This window comes from Dasypus novemcinctus, chromosome 23 (genome assembly GCF_030445035.2).
Source record: "Dasypus novemcinctus isolate mDasNov1 chromosome 23, mDasNov1.1.hap2, whole genome shotgun sequence".
Lineage (NCBI taxonomy): Eukaryota > Metazoa > Chordata > Mammalia > Cingulata > Dasypodidae > Dasypus > Dasypus novemcinctus.
Genome location: NC_080695.1, coordinates 18,994,079 through 19,008,207, shown reverse-complemented (window position 1 = coordinate 19,008,207; position 14,129 = coordinate 18,994,079). Strand labels below are relative to the sequence as shown.

The window sequence follows — 14,129 nt, the reverse complement described above, 5'->3', positions numbered from 1 at the left end:
CCTCAGGCCTCCTCCCTCAGCCCTGCCGCCCTCCCTCAGGCCTCCTCCCTCAGGCCTCCTCCCTCAGGCTCCTCCCTCAGCCCTGCCGCCCTCCCTCAGGCCTCCTCCCTCAGGCCTCCTCCCTCTCAGGCTCCTCCCTCAGCCCTGCCGCCCTCCCTCAGGCCTCCTCCCTCAGCCCTGCCACCCTCCCTCAGGCCTCCTCCCTCAGGCCTCCTCCCTCAGCCCTGCCGCCCTCCCTCAGGCTCCTCCCTCAGGCTCCTCCCTCAGCCCTGCCGCCCTCCCTCAGGCCTCCTCCCTCAGCCCTGCCACCCTCCCTCAGGCCTCCTCCCTCAGGCCTCCTCCCTCAGCCCTGCCGCCCTCCCTCAGGCCTCCTCCCTTCAGGCCTCCTCCCTCAGCCCTGCCGCCCTCCCTCAGGCCTCCTCCCTCAGCCCTGCCGCCCTCCCTCAGGCCTCCTCCCTCAGCCCTGCCGCCCTCCCTCAGGCCTCCTCCCTTCAGGCCTCCTCCCTCAGCCCTGCCGCCCTCCCTCAGGCCTCCTCCCTCAGCCCTGTCACCCTCCCTCAGGCCTCCTCCCTTCAGGCCTCCTCCCTCAGCCTGTCACCCTCCCTCAGGCCTTCTCCCTCAGCCCTGCCGCCCTCCCTCAGGCCTCCTCCCTCAGCCCTGTCACCCTCCCTCAGGCCTCCTCCCTTCAGGCCTCCTCCCTCAGCCCTGTCACCCTCCCTCAGGCCTCCTCCCTCAGCCCTGCCGCCCTCCCTCAGGCCTCCTCCCTCAGCCCTGCCGCCCTCCCTCAGGCCTCCTCCCTCAGCCCTGCTGCCCTCCCTCAGGCCTCCTCCCTCAGGCCTCCTCCCTCAGCCCTGCTGCCCTCCCTCAGGCCTCCTCCCTCCAGGCCTCCTCCCTCAGCCCTGCCGCCCTCCCTCAGGCCTCCTCCCTCAGGCCTCCTCCCTCAGCCCTGCTGCCCTCCCTCAGGCCTCCTCCCTCCAGGCCTCCTCCCTCAGCCCTGCCGCCCTCCCTCAGGCCTCCTCCCTCAGGCCTCCTCCCTCAGGCCTCCTCCCTACAGGTCTCCGGGCGGCCGCCAGGCCCCGTGAGCTGAGGCGGCGGCGGCTCTTGGAAACAGCAGGCAGGCAAGGCCGCTGGGGGAAGGGGCCGCTCGCTCCCACCCTCATCCACCTGGCAGCCTGTGCCCCTGAAGGCGAGCCTGGGTGCGGCACTGCCCACCCCCACGTTGCTCTTGGAAAGCGCGGGGGAGTGGGTGGGGGGCGAGTCAGAATCCCGAGGCCCCACCGGCCCCCGGGCCTTGGCTTCTCCCACGTTATTCCAGACTCCACAGGGAAAAGGACCACCGGGGGCACTGGCACCAGAGCCCCTTCTGACCAGACGTGCCAGGACTTGAGGGCCAGCAGGGGGGCTGGGCCCAGTGCACCCCCACGCCCACCATCTGGGGGTGCCGCCAAGGGGCGCCCCCCAGCCCCCCAGGCCTGCCCCTACAGCCGTGAACTCCCGGGGGGCCGGGCCCCGCTCCCCCCACCTCCTCCACGGTGTGGTCGAGCCGTGCGGCGGGGCAGAGGGCAGTGGGGGGCTTCGGGGCAGCTTCTGGGGGTCCTGGGGCCACCCCCTCCCTGCCCGAAGGCTGATCACGGGGGAGGGGAGGTGGTTCCAAGCTGTGCTGCGCCGCCCGCCTAGACCAGGCCCCAACCGCGGCTGACCCCACCTGGGGTCCGAGGAGACTGAACCCTCGGTGTGACTCGACTGTCCCCACGCACCAGCCCGGTCAGCTTCTCGCGCAGGCCGCGGATGTCGTCCTTGAGCTTCTGCTCCTTGAGCCGCCACTCGGCCTTGTGCACCTCGCGGCCCAGGTCCCGCTCGGGCCCCGGGGAGTGGCGATTGGCCTCCAGCAGCAGCACGCGCAGCTCGTTCAGGCTCCTGGGGGAGTCACACACCCGTCAGCCTGGGCTCCCCCGTTCCCACACTTGACTGCCACGGGCGCCCGCCCAGGGCGCAGTGGCCCATTACGACAGTGACAGCGCTGTGCGCTCTGCTAGGAGGGGCCAGGGAGAGAGGAGGTGTCACTGCCCCAGGGGCCAGGGGCTGGGGCTGGGGGCTGGAGGGTGTGGCCTTCCCTACAGTGTTAAAAAAAATTTTTTTTTTTAAAGAGAATGTAATTTAGTTTAACTAAAATTAAAAAAGAAAAAAACCACTCAGCCAAGAGACTTCATGTGGCAAGACATTTGACGTGCCTGATGTCAAATGGGTTATATTTCGGCTGTTACTCCTAATCAACCGGCAGTGGCTGCCTGGGGTACTGTGCTGAGAATGATCCTGAGGCCCCATGGAGGCTCTGCAGAAAAGTAGGGGGCGGGGGGTGGGGGGGGAGTGGACTTGGCCCAGTGGTTAGGGCGTCCGCCTACCACATGGGAGGTCCATGGTTCAAACCCCGGGCCTCCTTGACCCGTGTGCAGCTGGCCCATGCGCAGTGCTGATGCGCACAAGGAGTGCCCTGCCACGCAGGGGTGTCCCCCACGTAGGGGAGCCCCACGCGCAAGGAGTGCGCCCCGTAAGGAGAGCCGCCCAGCACGAAAGAAAGTGCAGCCTGCCCAGGAATGGCGCCACCCACACGGAGAGTTGATGCAGCAAGATGATGCAACAAAAAGAAACACAGATTCCTGTGCCGCTGACAACAACAGAAGCAGACAAAGAAAAGAACACGCAGCAAATGGACACAGAGAACAGACAACTGGGGCCGGGGTGGGGGAAGAGGAGAGAAATAAATAAAATAAATAAATAAAAGCGTGGTGGTCAGTTAGGATGCCTGCCATGGGCACAGGTGGGAGAAATAAGCCACACCCCTCCTAAGCCCCTTTTCCCTGGCCTGCATCTACTATAGGGGATGGGAATACTCCATTACTAGATGTCCATGGGTAGTTCCGGACGATGAAAACAAAGCAGAGGTCAGCTGGTACTGTGCCTTTCACTTTCCTCCTCCTTCCTGCTGTGAATGTAGCTGTGGAAGTTGGAGCTTTAGCAGCCCCTTTGCAACCATGAGGGAGAGACCAACAAATTGGCACTCCTATCTGGAGCCACTGAACTAATTACCAGCCACAGCTATCTCCTGATTTCTTGCTTTGGGAGGAAAAGAAATCTCTAGTAATCTGGTCTGCTCTTTCACAGATATTCCGTTCTTCGTAGCTTGTAGGAAGCATTTCTAGTTGACACCCAGCCTACACATCACAGAGGCACGTGGAGCCGCTGTGGCCCAAATCAACCAAGGGAAGCTTCAAGGAAGAGGTGGTTTGTGAGCTAAGAAGATGGAGTGGACTTAGTGGAATGAGTGAAGAGAAGACGCTGTTCCAGAGGGGGGACTTCCAGGAGTGAGAGATGGAGCAAGGAAGGCGCCTGGGAAAGAGGAACGTGCCGAGGACACGTGTGGGCCACGGGGAGCCGGGCTGGCGCGCCGCGCGGTCAGCACCGCCGGCGTCCTCCTGGGCGGCGACGCTGGAGCTGCAAGCGCAGCGCATCTCATCTGAGCGGGGGGGACGGGCAGCGGGGCGGCGCCCGAGCCCTGGCGGGGGCGCCTGGCGCCTTGCTCGCGCGAGCTGTTCCCAAGGCGCTTCGCTGCATGTCTCACTCCTCAACGCAGGAGGCGCCTCCTGGATTTTCTAGGGAAGTGCCAGATTGGAAGCACATCTAGACTAGAAACTCCCAACCTGTACACAGAGTTACAGAAAGGGAGGGAGGAGCCAGCATCGCCTCAAGAAAAGGCGACTGTGCTTCAAGGAGATTCTTCTAGCCCGGGGGTTGACCTTGCAGCGCTCAGCGGGCCTGGCCAGGCGCGCCCAAGAACCGGGAGTCAGGACAGAAAGGAGGGAGCAGGGGGAGCCTGGGGGACCCGTGCGGAGGGCAGGCGCTCCCCAGCACTGGCTGACGGTTGTCATTCCGGAAGCCAGCCCAGTGTTGTCAGACTTCTGGAGAGATCTAGATTTTATGTGATGTCTTTCTGATTTATAAAAGCTGGCCTAATTTTCCTAAAGCCTCATAGGGGTCACACAAACCACGTCTATGGATTAGAGCTAACCTAGTGGTTCTCAAAGTGTGGTCCGGGGAACCCCTGGGGTCCCAGAGACCTTTTCAGGGGGATCCTTGGGACTAAACTATTTTCATAGTGATAGTAATAAAACTGTTTTCACAGTAACTTCTCATCAATGTACAAGGGATTTTTCCAGAGGCTATATGACATTCATAATTGACTGAAAAGGATATTAAAATGTCTCTTTTCCAACTATATATTTACTTAAGGTGTGACTTTCATAATACGCTTTAACCAAAACAACCAATGGCAAAAATTGAATGCAGAATCTAGACTTGAGAACTCAGACTTCTGTTAAGCCCAATATTAAAGAGATTTGTAAAAATGCCAGACAAAGTCACTCTTCACACAGAATATATTTTGTTTGGGAGAGCAGTTATTTATCTAGCTTTACCAAAAAAAAAAAAAAAAGCATGTTTTTCTGTTACATGCAATTGGTTTGTTATTGTTAAGAAGATTAATATATATTTAAATATAGAAAAAATAAAGTATAAAATATTTTACATATTAAAATGTTTAATAAAATACAATATAAACTATAGAATAAATAAAGGAGCCCCAAATATTAAGAGTTTGAAGGAGTTGCTGAAACCAAAAATCAATCTACTGAGAGCCACTGATCTATCCTATTAGCTCTGTTTAGAGAACTGTGTTAAGAAGGCTTCTGAGGCTTCAAGTGAGCTTAGCAGGGGAGACTATAGGGGTTGCCCTCCACAGCCTCTGGAGAGAGGGTGAGGCCAGAGGGGGGACGGTGGCCAGGTGGGGGGCCAGGCGGGTCCGAGCGACTCACCGCTCCTTCCTGAGCAGCTCCTGGCTGATGAGGACCAGCTGGCCCGAGGCGTCGTGCGTCTTCCGGGACACGGCCCCCAGCTCCGCCTCCAAGCGCCTCTTCTCCTTCAGGAGGGCGTCCGCTTTCTTCTCTCCCGACTTGCACTTGCTCTCCAGTGCTGGGGCAGGGAAAGGAGGGGGTGGGCTGGGAAAGGCGTGGCGATCTGCTCCACCCAAGGGGCCAAGTCCTGGGACGGCTGGTTTTCCAGGTGTGTGTGTCCCTCTCCACTAAGTAGTCTGTTGATGTTGTTGTTGTTTTGTTTTGTTTTAGGAAGTCCCGGGGATTGAACCCAGGACCTCGTACGTGGGAAGCAGGTGCTCAGCCACTGAGCTACATCTGCTCCCCAATGAGAGTTGGTTTTACCATCTGGTTGGCTTTTAGGAGGTACCAGGGATCGAACGTGGGACCTTGTACATGGGAAGGAGGCGCTCCGCCGCTTGAGCTACATCCACACCCCTCCACTAAGCAGTTATTAAAGCATCATGGGTTTCCCTCTTCCTTAAGAGGCAGGCAGCAAGAGGCCTGAGAGGACAGCTACAAAAAGCAGACCCCAACTCCCGAAGTACAGCAGCCGGGGTTCCACTGGCACCGTGGAAACGGTCCACCAGTCCAGAGAAAGGACAGGTGTTTCTGCTGTTGCCCTGACAAGGAAGCTAACTCTTCCCCGTGGCCTTGGCGGGGTCTAAAGTCGACTGGCCTTTGCCAGGCCCAATTATGCCACGTGAATGTGATGGGAACTGGATAGAAGTGGGGTGGCCACCATTTGCCAGGATGGGACTGTCTCAGGGATGCCATCCCAAAAATGCCCAGCCTGCCCAGAGGTCCTCACTTCCCAGGGGCCTTGCTCTCTGCCACATCTAGCCCCCGTCTTCCAAATCTGAAATCCTGGTGTTTCTCTAGGGGCTGGGGACATAGGATGCAGCAAAGTGGCCGGTGGGAAACCAAGAAGGCCTCACGAGCAGAAAGAGAGAAGCTGAGAAGGGATTTCAGAACACACAGGCCACCCCGCTGCTTGGGGCAGGGAAGCCCCTGGGGGCCCCAATTATATTTTGGGCCTTGAGGGGCCACGGCTCCCCGCTCACCGCTGCCCAGGTGGCGGTCTCGTGCAGTGAGCTGGCCGAGGTCGTGACCCGGGTGCCTAGCCATTCCCAGGACTACCGGATGCCGCGGCACCCGCACGGCCAGGAGAGCCCGCCTGCCCTGCGGGAGGGAGACTTACCACTTACTTGGGCCCTGAGCGTCTCTGCCTGGGACGTCAAAGCTGTCACCTCTTTGTCCCTCTTGTTCAGCTTATCCTGCAGACCTGAGGGGAGAAGAGAGGGTCGTGGCCAAGGGGCAAGGGCCTGGCCCTCCCTTGGAACCACAAAACGGGGCTCCCCTTGGCTCCCAGGAGCCGACCCCTCATTATGCCAGCGCTCGCTCTGGCCGCCCATCCCGAAGCAGAGGGCGCAGCACTGTGTGGTCTTGGGCAGCTCAAGTCACCGAGCTTGGGTTTCCCCAGGTGAAAATGGGGCTCCTAAGGCCACCCACGGGCAGAGGCTCATTGCAGTCCTAAAAAGGAGGATGCATGGAAAGTGTGGGCATGAGTTAATTCACTATAAGTTAATTTATCAGTTTAATGGAGTATCAATTCAAATGCCAACGAGATTTTAATTTGGGAGGAACTAGAGAAGCTGATGCTAAAATCACGTGGTGGAAAAAAAAAGCAAGAATTAGCAAAGAGAGAAGCGGCTGTGGCTCAATCAGTTGGGCTCCCGTCTACCATATGGGAGGCCCTGGGTTCGTGTCCCGGGGCCTCCTGGTGAAAGCAGGCTCGCCCGCACGCTGCATAGAGCCCCCGGCCAGCAAGCACCACAGAGCGCTGACTCAGCAAGGTGACGCAGCCAAAAGGGAGACAAGTGAAAATGCAGGGAGTGCACAGCAGATGGACACAGAGAGCAGACAGCACGCAAAAAGCCGCAAGGGGGGTGGGGATAAAAAAAAAAAGAATTAGCAAAGAGAATTTTGAAAAAGGTGAGGACAAATGAGCTCCATCAGTACTTAAAATATCAATAAAGCTTTAAGGATAAAAACATTGCAGAATTGGCATGTAAACAGACAGGTCAGGGGAATAGAATAGAAAGCCAGAAACAGAGTTAGTTATGCAAGGGAATTTAAAGATGATGATAAGGTTGGTAATTCAAATATGCAGGTGAGAGAGTGTGTGAGAGTTTTTCAAAAATGGTGTTGGGGGAGCTGATGTGGCTCAAGAAGCTAAGTAGCTGCTTGCAACATGGGAAGTCCCAGGTTTGGTCCCCGGTGCCCCCTAAAAACAAAAAAAACAAACAAGCTCTGTGGTTGAGGGCCAGCTTCCCAAATACGAGGTCCCAGTGTTCAATCCCTGGCCCCGGTAACTAAAGAAAAAAAATATATATGGTGTGGGACAGAAGGGGGTCACCTGTGGGGACAGAACTCCAAACTGGAGGCAGGGCTTGGGGACAGAAGTGGACAGCAGATCTTTCACCTTTTGGGTATCTTTTCATGTTCAACCACATCAATATGTTCCTTATTTGAGAAACACATGCAGGTACATTAAAAAAATAATTTGTGAAAGACTAGGCATGGCAGAAATGGGACTGTGTAATATAGTGATTTCAGGGGTAGATGAGAATTGCAGTTAACAATACAAATACAAGAATGTTTCTCTATTACAAGGTGTTAAGAATATGGTGATACATGGGAAAAACAGAACTAATATAGTAATTTATAGACTATAGTTAACAGTGTCATTATAATATTAATACCTTGTAGCAAAGGCAAAGAAGGTACATATCAATGCTAAAGGTAAAAAGAATTTGGATTTAGTTGTAGGAGATATGAATATGATCAAGCTTTTTTTTCCCCCATTCTCTTCATTAACAAAGAGACCTTGGTCATGTCATTTAACCAATCTGTGCTCATTTATTCATCTTTTGGAATACTGGAGAAACAACTGAGTTTGTTTTTACGATTAATTAAGATAAATGTGCCTAGATGGGATTTTTAAAAATAATCCTTCCATAACTTGTTGAGATGCCTTTTGCCTGTTATTTTATTCTTTGAAGTTGAAATAAAGCTTTAAAAATGGTATTGGGATAAGTGGGTATTCATTTGGGAAAAAATACAAATGGATCCTTTCACTCATACCTCATAGAAAGCTGAATTCTGGCTGGATCAGAATTTTAAAGACAGAAAATGAAACTAAAAATGTACAGAAGAAAGCATGAGACACTATTTAACGTAATATACCCAAAAGCAAACAAAACAAAACATCTGCTGTAAGAAAAGTCAAAAGACAAACCACAAGTGGGGAAAAATGTTTACAGTGTTATACATAAAGAGCTTTTAAAAATCAACCAAAAAAAGGGTGGAGAACCCGGTAAGAAAAAAATAGCCCAAGGATGAGTAGAAGAGGAAACAGAAATACCGCAACACCTTTCGCAGTCACAGCAAGGCGAGCTCAAGTACATCAGATAACATCTTTTCCTTTCAGGATGGCAAAAGATCAAAAGTTTGACGAAATGTGTGGCTGGCACGGTTTGTGAAGAAACACATTCATAATCACTGCAGATTACTGCAGTCGTGTTTGTCACAGAGACCACAAACGACCCACTACCCGGCAGTGGGAAGCTGGGTAATTCAAGACGGTACCGCCACATGATGGAATATTCTGCAGCCACATGATGACGTACTGACACGAACAGTCTCCAAGCTGCGTTATATTAAGGTGCAGCCCGGGGGGAGATGGGGTCCTATTGGTTACCTACTTGCTTGCGCGTGCATAAAATGCCTCTGGAAAGGGGACAGGGGGTGCTGCCACTGTGCCTTCAGAGAGGGGGACTCAGAACAGGGGACCTTCCACCTGATACCCTTCGAACCCTCTGAGGTGTGCACCTACTTTGAAAAATAAAGTTGGAGCCAAACAAATCCTAACGTACTTAGCACAGTGCCTGGCACTGCGTAGGCCGCCGCGCTCCTCGCCTGGCTGCCCGGAGGAGTCCCTGGCTCCTGCACGCCACGGGCGCCGCCCCCCACGTGGCAGGTGAGGAAAGAGCCGGGCCCACCGGGGGAGACGGCAGGACTTCCCGGGGGCCCAGGGCCCCCCGCCCCCTCGCCCCCACAGTCACTCACCCTCCACCGTCTCCATCAACCTGATCTTCTCCTCCGAAATGTCATTTGACTCAATCATCTGAAAGAAGAGCCCCTGTAAGGGGGGAGCTTGCCCCACCCCTCTGCCCCCAGCTCCAGCCCGGGGGGTGGGGGCCGGCACCCTGCCCAGTCAGCACACCTGCAGTCCATTTGCCTCGCCCCCAAAACTGGGGACCCGGCCTGGTAGCGGGGAGCTCAGATGTCCTCAGTATGGCCTCCCTGGCAAGAGGACATCCCTCCGGTCCCAGCTGCCCAGAGCCACTTGCATAGCTTCTGCCCAAACACCTCCCGCCCCTTCCTTGGTCTATCACAGTCGACTCCTGCAGAGGTTCTTCTTGTGAAATGCTCCCGTCATCTCCCAGGGGCAAACCTCCCGGCCTTGGTCTCCCACTCATAAAAGTAGTGTCACCTGCCACAGGGCAGCGTGCACACAGTGGGCCCCGGAGAGACCAGAAAACGCTAGGGCCTTTCTCTCTAACACCTCTTTTTAGCAATAAATAAAGAAGCCAAAAGACCAGCGACAAGGCTCCTCACTGCTTCCTGGCTGAAGTTTCAGGCTTCCCGCCCAGGTGGGTTGCCCTCAGAGCCTGCACTTCGCCGAAGTCGATCATGGCAGGATCAGCGCAGCTCAGGGCGGAGCAGGCCCTCCCCTCCTTCATTCTGCCCCTCGTACTTCTCCCCATGCATCCCAAGCCCCATTTCAGGCTCAATGAGTTGCGATTACCTAAGCCCTCTGGATCTTTCGTTACACACATTGGAGTAAACATGAGGCGCTAGACTAGGTACACCCTAAAGAACAGCAGCCCAGTTGTCTTTGGCCCTAAGCCGCTGAATCTGGAAGGCGTGTGGGTCCGGATAGGGGGCTCCAGTGTGTGTGGAAAACCGAGAGGTGCACCTTCCTGAGGCCACCACCCACTCCTCGGCCCCAGGACACCTGTGACGGGGGCAGGGGCCAGCCCCAGGCCCCGCAAAACCCCCACGAAGGGAAGCCGGGTCCTGCCCCCGAGGAGCCTGTCGGGTCCGAGTGCACAGACGCAACCCCAGGTTCTTCCCCTCCCTCCGCCCAGGATCCTGCTGGAAACATCCCCTCCCTCGGAGAAGGGGGTGATAAGGGGTCCGCAAGGCCCCACGCAGGCAGACCTCTTTTGCCACAGAACTTCTGGAAACAGTACTCGAGGGCCACGTTCGGGTCTCGATGTCCCCGGGGGAACGGAAGCTCCTGAAACCCCGAGGGCACGTGTGCAGAGGCAGGAGCCCTGCGCCGGCCACGCCTCGTGAGGATTTCATTTCTGCCGACCAGCCCCGCTTGGGGTTTGAGCACCTGCTCCGCCCCGACGCGGTGCCCTGGGGGGGAGCGCCTGCACCTGGTTTTCTCACCTATGAAATGGAGCCAACACTGACCTCCAGGGAGTTCAGGTAAAGGGGGCGGCGTGCGCCCAGGGCCAACTCGGGGCCTGGCACAGCCGTGGCACCCAGAGGCACCCTGGAGCAGACGCAGTCCACGTTACCCGGGTCTCGGCCTCCTCAGGGGCTGGGAGGGCCGTGCTCAGCTGAAGGAAGGAGGATTTCTAGGTTTGCAGCAAAATGCCGCTGGTGGCAGCCTCTCGAGGCCACCCCTACCGTCCAGCCTTCCAATTCCAACTCGGGAGCTGCACACACTGGGCAAGTGGCCGCTTGCTAAGCCTGTGCAGGACTGGTGGAAGGGGGCGCCCTCAGATTCCCTGGGTTGGCACACACGGTGGAGGCCCAGGGACAGCCAGGGCTCGCCCCCCACTTCTAGGCCAGCCCTGAGGCTCAGGGCCCGAGGCCACGGGGGACTGCACAGCAGGGGACATCTGGGTGAATCAGGGGGAGACTGGTTCTCTGCACTGGGGTACACCTTTGTCCAGGCCCGGTGTGGGTGGGAGCCAGCCGGGCCCGCTCAGGCCCCGCCGGTGCCCACCGTCCCCCCGGGCAAGCTCCCGCCCCGCCAGGCCCCTGCTGCCCGGGGGCCCCACCTACATTGGTGTGCTGGGCCGAGCACAGGGACTCCACGGCCTGGAGTCTGTTTTCGGTGACCAGGAGCTTCTCCCGCAGCCTCTCCGCCTCCTGCTTGCTCTGGGCCTCCGAGCACTGCAGCAGCTCGTAGTCCAGCATCTTCCGCTCGGCCAGGGAGATCTGCTCCTTGAGGAACGCGATGGCCTGCGCCTGGCCCCGGTACTCCGCGTCCAGCTTCTCCAGCTCGTGCACCCGCAGCTCGGCGTCGCGCCGCTGGTCCTGGGCCGCCTGCAGCTCCAGCCGGTGCTGGCCGGCCTGCGCCTCCAGCTGGGCCTGCCAGTGCTGCCCCAGCCCGGCCAGCTCCTCCTGGGCCTCCTGCAGCTTCTGCCGCAGGCCCTCCTTCTCCTTCACGTGCACGGCCGTCTCGAGGTCGTGCTTCGCCCGCAGGTTGCCCAGCTCCAGCTGGTGCTCCATCTTGATGCCCTCCAGCACGGCCTTCAGCTCCCCGATCTCCTTCTGCTGGGCGCCCGGGCCCGAGTTCAGCGTGGCCTTGAGGTCCTCCAGCGACTTCTGGTGGTCCGAGGCCAGCGAGTCCAGCTTGGTCTTCCAGTTGTCCATGAGCCCCATGTTCTCGCTGGTGGCCTGCCGCACCCTGTCCTTGAGCTCGGCCACCTCCTGCGCGTACTTCTCATTGGCCGCCCGCAGCTTCTCCGCCTCGGCCTGGTAGGCCTTGAGCGCCTTCTCGTACTTGTCCCGCAGCGCCCCGCTCTCGCGCTGGTGCTCCTTGCTGGCCGACAGCAGCCGCTCCCGCAGCCGCAGGGCCGTGGCCGCCTCAGGGTGCTCTGCTGCAGGCGGGCCCGAGTGCAGGAGGCACTGCTGCAGCTCCTCGATCTCGCCGCGCCGCAGGCTCAGCTCCTCCTCCAGCTGGAGCACCCCGCGACTTCTCAGCTACCGTGGTCAGCTGCCGGGGAGAGAGAGAGAGGGAGATGCGGGTCAGGGGGCGGGATGGAGACATGGGAGGGTGAGGCGGGTGGGGACGGGGGCGTCTGGGCACTCGAGCTCCAGCGGGAGAAAGTGAGGATATCCCCATGCCCCTGGGTGCCAATGTCCACCACGGCTTCCAGAAGCTGGTTTGTGCCCCAGTGGCCCAGGGGGCCCAGTGTCCCTACTGTCCTATGTGGCTTGAGAGGAACTGGGGGCTAAAGAGATCGCCTGCTAGAGGATTTAAGTTAATGTTACTGTTAAAGAGCAGAGGTCTCGGGGCATTGTGCACTGCCCTGCTAGACAGGTCCTCTGCTGGGAGGGGCTGGTCCTCTGAGGGTGGCCAACGAGGAGAATGGCCTAAGGCCTAAAGCAGAACAGAGTTCAGGCTCCCAGACCATCCTGTGCTGCAAAACGGAGATCGGAGGCTCCACCTCCGACCCTGGTCTTCAAAACAATATATTTAAGTCGTCAGTCTCTCACGGGCTTAAAAAAATGTACTTTGGAAGTTGTCCATTGATTCAGTAAGACTGTTTGCTTTTAGGCAGGGCAAACCCTAAACGGAGGTGAGTGTCTGGAGGCCCGCGGCCCACGGCACCCACGTGTGCATAAGCACGCGTACGCGTGACACCGGGCAGTGGCTGGGAGGCGAAGCGGACCCTCCTCATGCACGCACACACTCGCACGTGTGCAAAGGCGGACGTTCGCCCAGAAACTGGCCGCCCACCTGTTGCGCACCCAGTCTGTGTTACCCGTCTCTGCCGGCCGCTGCTCGGCTGCCTCCAGGGTGACCGCAGCAGGGCTGGGTGCCGGGCTGGCCGGCGGCCTGGCCAGGTGTGCCTGCTTCGAGCACTGGCCCTGGGCACGTGTGGCCAGTGGGGCACGCTGTGGCCAGCGGGGCCTGTGGCATCAACTCAGACGCAGGCCCTGGGACTGAGGGGACCCTCGCCCTGCAGCAGAGCTCTCCCTGGCCTGGGTCCCCCACCCCACCATCCCAGCCAGGGGCCCACACGGAGTCCCTCCCCCGGGAACCCCCTGCTGAGAGCCCCACCACGTCCCCCGGCCCCTCCTGCCACCATGTTTGAGACCTCCTGGGCTCGGACCCTGGCCCCACCGTCCCCCCGCCCTCCCAGCCTCCTCAGCCGGGCAGAAGGGAGGCGGGGAGAAGAGCTCCATGCCCGCCCACAGATGGGCAGAATTCCCCGAGAGGTTCCCACTTCCGCACAGGACAAAGCCTGGCCGTGGCAGGGCACGGGGAGCGAGGAAGGGTCTCACGGGGCAATCTCGGCCACTGGGGCCACGGGCTGGGAAGCCCAGCATCAGGGCCCGAAGCCCACTCCTTGTCAGGGAGCAGAAGCGGGAGCCCCATCTCTCCTTCCCAACGAGAAGGGGTGCAAAGGAAAGAAAACAGGGCCGACAGCAGCCGAAGACAGAGAGCAAATAATAAAACAGAAGCCGAGGGGGCACCGGAGGCCGGGGGTGCTGGCTGGGCCGGGCGGCGGGCGCGTTACCCTGTTGTCCGCTAATTCTCTGAGCAGCCGCTCGGCCTGCGCCTTCTCCAGTAGCAGGCTCTGCTCCAGCTCGCCAATGCGCGCGTGCTCCAGCTGCGTCTGTGTCTGGTCCACCCGGGCCGGGGGCGGGGGTGGGGAGAGGGGGAGATGGGGAGACAGGGAGGAGGGCACAGGGAAGAGGAAGCCACAGAGAGAGAGAGAGAGAGAGGCGGGCGTCATCTTCCGTGAACAAGACGAGGAGGGCAGGTCAACGAGAGGAGAATCGACTCAAGGAAAGAGAGGAGGTCTGAGGAGGTGGGCTCGGCAGGCCTGGACCCCCCCGCGCTGGGTCCTGCAGGGAGGGGTGGAAAGGCCGCCAAGGTCGTGTCCAGTGGGCCCCTGGGAGCGCGGCGGCCGTGGGTCCTGTTATCCCCAGCCAGCCCTTCCCCTTGCAGGTCCTGCTGGGGCTCTCGGGGAAGGGACCCCAGGCCAGCCTGCCTCCCCGCTGGGGAGACTGCAGCTCGTTCTAGGCACAGGAAGTCCTGGGAAACCGTCTGCTGAATGAATAAATGATCCTAGGCCTGTGCTGAAGGCGGAACAACCAACT

At 58.6% G+C, this 14,129-nt stretch overlaps 1 protein-coding gene across 1 annotated transcript in view; it reads right to left on the bottom strand.

The window, feature by feature from the left end:
• Nucleotides 1-14,129, bottom strand: part of CLIP2 (CAP-Gly domain containing linker protein 2) — an 88,880-nt gene that overhangs the window by 6,706 nt on the left and 68,045 nt on the right. The window contains 7 exon segments of the mRNA XM_058285946.2: nucleotides 1,758-1,917; nucleotides 4,869-5,025; nucleotides 6,127-6,210; nucleotides 9,057-9,114; nucleotides 11,076-11,984; nucleotides 11,986-12,012; nucleotides 13,544-13,648. Coding sequence (XP_058141929.1) covers nucleotides 1,758-1,917; nucleotides 4,869-5,025; nucleotides 6,127-6,210; nucleotides 9,057-9,114; nucleotides 11,076-11,984; nucleotides 11,986-12,012; nucleotides 13,544-13,648 — 1,500 coding nt within the window.